This window comes from Ctenocephalides felis, unplaced genomic scaffold, assembly GCF_003426905.1.
Source record: "Ctenocephalides felis isolate EL2017-DRISC unplaced genomic scaffold, ASM342690v1 CF-g0.4_SCAFFOLD_00845, whole genome shotgun sequence".
NCBI classification, from domain to species: Eukaryota; Metazoa; Arthropoda; class Insecta; order Siphonaptera; family Pulicidae; genus Ctenocephalides; species Ctenocephalides felis.
In genome coordinates this window covers 93,619,919-93,628,211 of record NW_020536999.1, presented here as the reverse complement: position 1 = coordinate 93,628,211, position 8,293 = coordinate 93,619,919, and the positions used below count along the sequence as shown (strand labels likewise).

General features: G+C 25.8%; 2 protein-coding genes across 2 annotated transcripts in view; both read right to left on the bottom strand.

Annotated features, from left to right (window-relative positions):
- Positions 1-224: 224 nt before the first annotated feature.
- Positions 225-2,988, bottom strand: LOC113363084 (mediator of RNA polymerase II transcription subunit 2-like). The gene is made up of 3 exons (XM_026605570.1): positions 2,933-2,988; positions 760-866; positions 225-397 (listed from the first exon to the last, which is right to left on the bottom strand). The coding sequence occupies exons 1-3, from the start codon at positions 2,986-2,988 to the stop codon at positions 225-227; spliced, it is 336 nt and encodes a 111-aa protein (XP_026461355.1).
- A 99-nt stretch (positions 2,989-3,087) lies between these two features.
- LOC113363083 (mucin-5AC-like) overlaps positions 3,088-8,293 on the bottom strand; it is an 8,413-nt gene continuing 3,207 nt past the window's right edge. The window contains exon 4 of the mRNA XM_026605569.1: positions 3,088-3,096. Coding sequence (XP_026461354.1) covers positions 3,088-3,096 — 9 coding nt within the window. The remainder of the gene's footprint in view (positions 3,097-8,293) is intronic.

The following is an 8,293-nucleotide window of genomic DNA, read 5'->3' as shown; positions in this document are numbered from 1 at the left end:
TTTACCATTTTCTCTTTCCGCTGTCTTTATCCGTCTCCTCACTCCTTTCTTTCTTTCTTTCCATTTCTTCTTTTTAATTTTCTTCTCTCTTCTCTGTCTTACTCTCTCTCTCTTATCTCTTTCTCATCTCTTCTTCCTTCCTTATTTTCTTTTTGCTCCTCTCCCCTTTTCTGCTTACTCTCTTTTCTCTCCCCCGTCTTTCTCGGTCTCGTCTCTTTTCTTCTTCACTCTCTTCTTCCTCTGCTTTCTTTCTCACTCTCTTCTCTATCTCCTTGTTTTCTCACTTTTTTCTTTCTCCCCAGTCTTTCTCTCTCGCTTCTCTTTCTCCTTTCTTTCTCACTTTTTTTCTTTCTACCCTGCGCTTTGCATTTTCTTCTCTCTCTCCTTTCTTTTTCACCTTTTTCACTTTGCCCTGGCTTTCTATTTCTCCTCTTTTTCTCCTTTCTTTTTCACCTTCTTCTCTCTCCCCTGTGTTTGGTTTTCTACTCTTTTCTTTTGTTCTCACTACTTTTTCTCTCTCCCTGTCTTTCTCTTGCTTCTCTCTCTTTTCTGTCTTTCTCTGTTTCCTCTTTTCTTTATAACTCATTCCCTTCTTCTCTCTTACCTGTTTGTCTCTCTATCCTCTCTCCATTCTTCCTTACTTTCTTCTTCTTTTTCTTTCTTTATCTCTTTCTTCCCTTTTTTCTCTCTCCTCTCACCTTTCTTTCTCTTTCCCCTCTCTACTTTTTTTTTCTCCTTTTTCTCTCCTTTCTTACTCACCTTCTTCTTTCTCCCCTGACTTCCTTTTAATCCTTATTACTTTCTTTTTTACTCTTCTTTCTCTCTCCTGATATTCTCTTTCTCTCTCTCTCTTTCTGTATCCTTCTCTGCATATATATATATATATATATATATATATATATATATATATACATGTATTGTTTATACAGGTAATATTTATTTTTTGTTTTTGTTTCCTGATGTAATCGTTCTTAATTAAGTCTGGTCAGCAATTTATAAAAAAAATTATATTGTATTATGAATATATGATCGTATTATATCACTTTCTACTTTATATATATATATATATATATATATATATATATATATATATATAATATAAAAATGCCGTGAGAGCATTTCTGACATTTAAAACAATTTCTTTTGAACTATATCAAGTGAAAACATATTATATAACTTCTCTTAAATGTTTTAAATGACAAACTAAACAGTCAAGTGCATATAAATAATAATAATAATAATAATAACTTAACTTATTAATTAACATTTTAATTAATACTCGATTAGTTAGTATAACTGTTATAATTGCAGAGTAATATACATAGGATGGTACAGGATAAAATTTGTTTTCTGTATTTTTTTATATTTTTTAAAAAGCTTGCAGGATTTTGAAATTTTTTATACTTGTTGAGTATAAATGTAGCTTTAAGTGTGCAAAATTTGGATCATGTGTATTGTTAAACATTTTGCAAAAAAATCGTAAACATTATTACTACTTTTACGTATTTATTAATATGGAAAAAATTAAGATTATTTATGAATATTATATTGTGAATATTTTAAAAAACAAACTAGAGAATCCAGATTTTTTTATAAATATTAACAATAATACCAATTTACTACATTCTTAGTTAAGATAGAGTATTAATTAGTAACTAATTAGTTTATAATAAAAATATCATTTGTTATTAAAAAAACATTGAGTTTTGGGTATTATTTAATTTTAAACAAGAACTACAAAAAAACTAAGCTTTTAATGATAAATTCTGACTTTAGTTGCAATTTTAAAGTATACCATGTTGCTCCAGAGTCCTCTAATATTAGAAAAAGTTGCTATTTTTTTTATTTGAAACAAATTTGCCTTATACACCATTTATATAAATTGAATGGTTTACGATTTATAAACTATAGAGTAAACTCATGGACATTAAATCTGATTTTGAAGTATGCCGAGTTGTTGTAGGGTTTTACAATATTAGACAATATTATAACTAAGTTAATTTTATACAAATTTGTCTCATACATCATTCATAACAATCGGATGGTTTAAAAGTTACAAGAGATATGATAAATAATACACAGTACTAAACCCAATAAAAATCGACTTAAATATTTCCTTCGTTGACTCCATAACCTCAAAACTGTGTTACTAATTTTTTCACAGATTGCATAACCGTTTCTTTTATAATTTATTACGTTTCTTATTACACGAATAATTTACAAAAAAATTACTCGCTTAAAAACTTTCTTTAAGACGCCGTCGGGACATTTTTAGTTAATAACACTCTTATGTAATTTGTACACGATATTTTTTAAATGTTGATGACACAAAAGGTAATTTATGAGAAAAATAAAAAATAGGTGTTTTTTGCAAAATTTCGAGTGTGAAATTTATGTTGCAATGTGACAAATGACTCTGAAATTGAAATTTTTTTGAAAAAGTGCCCCAAGGATTTTTCGCAAAATTATTCTTATCACCGTAAAGTTCTCATCTACTTTCATCACAGTTTTCAAAAAGTTGCAATTTTTTTTTTAATAAAATTTTTGGTAGGGGCAGTTCCAGCAATTTGCCTTTAGGCACAAGGTCATCCATGCACATAAAATATGAAAAAAATAATAATAACAATAAAATAGATTTTTGGCCCACCAACTCATACGTTTATAGACCCGTCACATAGCATTACCAGATTTCATCCGACAATTGTCACCAATATCCATCCCGCATAATACGCTTTCTCCCACCTTTAAAAAATCGTTTTAACAGGCTTTTATTGTATATTTGAATGAGTCTTTAGACTCATTATAACAGGTTTGTGTACTTCTTTTAATTGGTTCTATTATCCATCCCGCATAATACGCTTCCTCCAACTTTAAAAATTGTTTTAACGGGGTTCTACAGTATATTTCAATGACTCTTTACAGCCACTATAACCGGTTAGTGTTCTTCTTTTTCACTTTTAACTTTTTTTCTTCTAAAATCGAGGTCATTGTTGTTTGACCGAGAACGAGTGTTATGTAAAATTATTTATATACAAGAGAAACATCACAAAATCGTTGTTATAAATGTGTTTTTGACATTTAATTATGTCAAGGCTTCTGTAAGACATTTATAACACTCAATTAGAATGATATGATGAAGAGTATGATGACAAATTAGCCCGCTGTACTGTTTATAGTACTAAGTTGATGATATATGCATTTTGGTGCATGTATTTATTATATCTTTTGTAACTTTTTAACCAATCGATTAATATGAAAGGTGTATTTGACAGATTGGTACGTAATTAAATTATTGGCAATATTTTCTAATATTATAAACCTTGCAGCAACTCAGTATACTCCAAAAATTTTACTATATATACCATCGTATTATGCATCTTTGTTATTCATTTGTTTATTATAACTCTTCTACCTTCTAAACCATTTGATTAGTATGAATGATGTATTAGAGAAAATTTGTTTAGAATTAAATTATCTATAATATTGTCTAACATTATAATAACCTATACCAACTCGATATATTCTAAAATCACATTTTAAACAGACTCTCTATGTAATTGCGTTTAGTTTTAGTATGACAGCATTACTGTACATTTACTCACTATATCCCATGTAACTTTGAAACCATTCGATAAGTATGAATGATGTGTCAGACAAATTTGTTTAAAATTAAATTATCTATAAATATCTTTAATACTATAATAACCTACAGCAACTATGTATACTCTTAATAAACGAAAATGATAAATATTTATTATGATAAATTATTTTTAAGTGCATGTTTGAAGTGATATAATACATGACTTATATTAAATTTTATATACATGTATATGTATAAATATATATATATATATATATATATATATATATATATAAGTATATATAGGTATATGTATGTAATGGTCACTTCCGATTTCATATAACTTTCTCCAGACATAACATAATAATTATGTTCATCTCTTGAACTTTAACATTATTTATAAATACTTGAAATATATTTATTATATATATATATATATATATATATATATATATATATATATATATATTCTCTATATATATATATATATATATATTTATATATATATATATATATAAAATTAATATATATTATATACTTCTTATAAGTAACAAAACACCTCGTACATCTAAAATTGACACCATATTTTATTTAATTTTAATTCTAAAAGTGTAAATTGATAAAAATTTGCAATTCTACTTAATATACTTTTAATACCATCCAATTCCATGTCTACACTAAATTACCATTCTTATATATAAAAATGGAGCTCGATATTATGTTAGGTATGCTCAAACTCGAAAACGTCTGAACCGATTTGGCCAGTCTTAGTCTTGAAAAATTTGTGCTAATCCAGAGGTTGTGGGAAAGATGAGAAATTATTGGAAAAACGCATAGAAACTTTACATTTTTAGTTTAAAATTTCTTGTAGAAACTTAATTCAAAATGAAACAATAGACGACGGCGCATACGTCAAATGTCAAATGGTTTTGACAGATTAGGTTCAATTAAATTTAGTAGGATGTTTTAGATAAATATTATTTAATTGTAGTCAGTAATTCTATTTATGCGCAAAAACATTGCAAAACTGGTTACAAGTGTTATTAGAAACTTAAAATATCACATTTTTTTTAAATGTTTCAAATGACAATTTTTGGATTCTCTAGAAATTGTCTACATATACCTTATAAAGAAAAATAATAATTGCCGGATCAGCTAGTAAATATAAACAACAATAAACTAAAAAAAATATCACTCGTACTAAATACTATTAAAATAAAAGTGCAACTGTTCTGATTGCTGAAAAAAACCTAAAATGACCTAGTGCCATTTTTTTGATTATTTAAACAAAAACTAAAAATTACATATGAACAATTGACCAGTAGAACTCCGTTAAACTAATTTTGCTTAACACAATTTCTCGCATAATACGCCACATTTCACTTCAAAACATATTGCCTGTATCCAGTCTTACTTCCTTAAGAAATGCTGTTGATCCTGGAGAATTGGTTCAACAGGATTATACTGTTATATATATATATATATTATATATATATATATATATAATTATATAATAATTTATAACAATTAAATACTAATTATTATAAAACAATAGACTAATGATGCCCAAATTATAAATTTTTAGGTTACGTCTGATTTCATAATAAAACTTTCTTTAGAAATATTTAGACGCAAAGAAATTCCCAAGATGATTAAATAAAAATTTATTGTTTAAAATAATACGTATATGAATAATTAATAATAATGCATAATTGTTTATGTCGTTATAGCAAATAAATATTACATAAATCATAAAAAACTTTTTAGAAGCTCTTTAGGATAATCTTAGAAGTTTTCATAATTTTTAAATTAAAATATATTGTTTAAATAATAAATAATAAAATAATTAGTGATTTTCTACTGGAATAACAAATAAATTCTCTATAAATTATAAACAATTTTTAAGGGGCTCTTCAGGACAACCTCAGAAGATCACAAGATTTTTAAATAAAAAATTATTGTTTGAATTAATAAAAAATAAAATAATTAGTGATTTTCTGATAATAAATTCAGCATTAATCTGCAAAACATTACTTCTACTATACATATGGTGTATAATATACTTTTAAAGAGCTCGTCAGACGTTCTGAGTGCTGCAAATTTTATATGTTATACTTCAATGTGTCTACTTTGACTACAGATACTTTTTTTGATGAGATATTTTCAATTTTCTAAACAAACTGCCATTAAATCTTAAAAGCTTTTATACATGTGCAAAAAAAAATTAAAAATAGTTTTGTTTACTTTAGGATTTTGAATTTTCAATATATCCTACTTCAATATGTTTACTATGATAACAAATACTAAAATTGATGTGTGTTTTAACAAAAACTTGAAATAATAACAATTTCTTGCATAAACCACCGACTTTTGTAACAAAATTTTATTCTGTAAACGTTTTTTCCAACATCATAAAACAATAATCAATTTAGCAACATTTATACAATATATATATATATATATATATATAATAAATAAATATTTATAATGTCCTAATAATGATCTATAGTCAACTAAAAAATTATTAAATTATTCAAAAGTTACAACAAATAAATCTGTTGACCTACGCATTGGAAATTATGCGTCTCTACGCATTATTATGCAAATTCAACAAACTTAGTAATGGGATTTGGAAATTTGAATTATTAAATAATTTTATAATGTTTTGGAATCTTTGAAGATTTCATATATGCCAAATTTCCAAGAGAAAATATTTGTGCAACTTCCTGGAAATTGGAGTCAAAGATTAAGGACTCTTTGAAATTTAGAAGCTCCTAATTATGGAACTATGGAAAAATATTTGGGTTTGTTCTACCATGTTTAAATTTCAATATGCTATACTTTAATATATCTACTTTGACTACAAATACTAAAATCGATATGCCTTCTAACAAAATTATGAGATATTTAAAATTTCCTTCTCGAAGTACCCTATTGTTCATACATAACTTACTAAGTGAAGTAGAAGATAAATATTACCCTCAGTGCACAAGTTGTTTTAGCATGCTGTGCTTTTAGTATGTTATACTTCAATATGTCTACTTAGACTACAAATGCTAAAATCCATATGTTTTCTAACAAAATTATGAGATATTTAAAATGTTCTTCACAAAGTACCCCAAAGTATTGTTCATACATAACTTACTAAGTTAAAAAAAGGTAAAAAAATTTGATGTGTAAACAAAAAACGTAGCAAATTTAATATACAAAAAACCTCTCTTAAAGAACTTTTAACCGTTTTCAGTAATTTATAAGTTATGATTAAATAAGTGTAAAAAGCGCCTCTAAAATTTTTAAAACTCATATGCGACATATTACCCAAGAATGACATAAGTGAACAATGTCCAAATTTTATTAGAGAAACATTAATTTGAAAAATTAATGTTTTTTTTTATTTACGAATTACAAAATATACATAAGCAGTATTGCATTTTAATATAAAATTATGCTAATCGTATGAAATGGTGAAAAGCAGGGCCGGAGAAAATAGAAATGTAAACAAAAAATCTCTAAATTATAAATATATAAATATGATATACATCTAAAAAATGAAGTATTAATTTACTAAAGAATGTTTAAAAATTAAAATGTAATCAATTCTGTTAATAAATTTATCGTTTTGCATGTTTATTGTGTTTTTTTTTAAATATCATATTCTTTTGTTAATATAAACATTAATTTTGTTTGATAAAATAAAATATTTTATTTTTAAGAATATGGTTAAAGATTTAAATAAAACTTTTCATATTTTATAAAATGTGGCATACTTACATCTTTGTTTTTACAATTATACTAACTTTATTCTATCATACACTATAATAATTATATCATATGCTGTTTTTATATATTCTATACTGTCCAATATTCTTTATAACCTTGCTTCTTCTTCTAACTTCTTATTTTATTCAACTCCTATCTTCTTTTATTGCTTTATTCTTCTTTCATTGCTCTATTCTTCTTTTTCTTCTACCCTTCCTTTTTCTATTACTTCATTTTTCTTTTTCTTCTATCCTTCCTTCTTTCTATTACTTCATTCTTTTTTTTCTTCTATTTTTCCTTCTTTTTCTAACAAATAATTTTATTTTATCTCAAATCAACAATTCAAATTCTACTTAACTCGGAGCATTTGCCACTTATTTATACTTCTCTCTCGGTCTCCCTCCCTTTCTATCTCTTTTTCTCTCTTTTTTCTCTCTTTTTCTCTCTTTTACTCTCTTTTACTCTCTTTTACTCTCTTTTTTTGTATTTCTTTATTTTTCTTTGTCTTTCTCTCTCTTTCTCTTTCTCTTTCTTTCTCTCTTTCTTTCTCTCTCTCTCTTTCTCTCTCTTCTAATACTGTTTCTTCTTCTACCTTCTACTTCTATCCACTTCCTATCTTCTTTTATTTCTTCATTCTCCTTTTCTTAACTTTGGTTTTTCTTCTATTCTATTTCAAATCAACAATTTTAATTCTACTTGACACAGAGCATTAGCTACTTCTTCATTCTTCTTTCTCTTTCAATCTTGTTTTTTCTCCTAACTTCTAATTATATTCAACTTCTATCTTCCTTTATTTTTTCTTCATTCTTCTTTTTCTCCTATCTTCCCTGTTTCTTCTAACTTCTATTTCTATTCTATCTCAAATCAATAATTTAAATTCTACTTAACTCGGCGCCATCTGCTCTCTCCTTCATTCTTCTCTCTCCTTTATTCTTCTCTCTCCTTTATTCTTCT

Excerpts from the sequence above, each read along its gene's own strand:
- LOC113363084 (XM_026605570.1), bottom strand. The coding sequence starts at position 2,988 with ATGACCTCGATTTTAGAAGAAAAAAAGTTAAAAGTGAAAAAGAAGAAC. Across the intron at positions 867-2,932 it reads AAAAAGAAGAACACTAACCG|AGAAGGATACAGAAAGAGAG; the intron begins GTTATAGTGGCT and ends ATATATATGCAG. Across the intron at positions 398-759 it reads GTCAGGGGAGAAAGAAGAAG|GTGAAAAAGAAAGGAGAGAG; the intron begins GTGAGTAAGAAA and ends AAAGTGAAAAAG.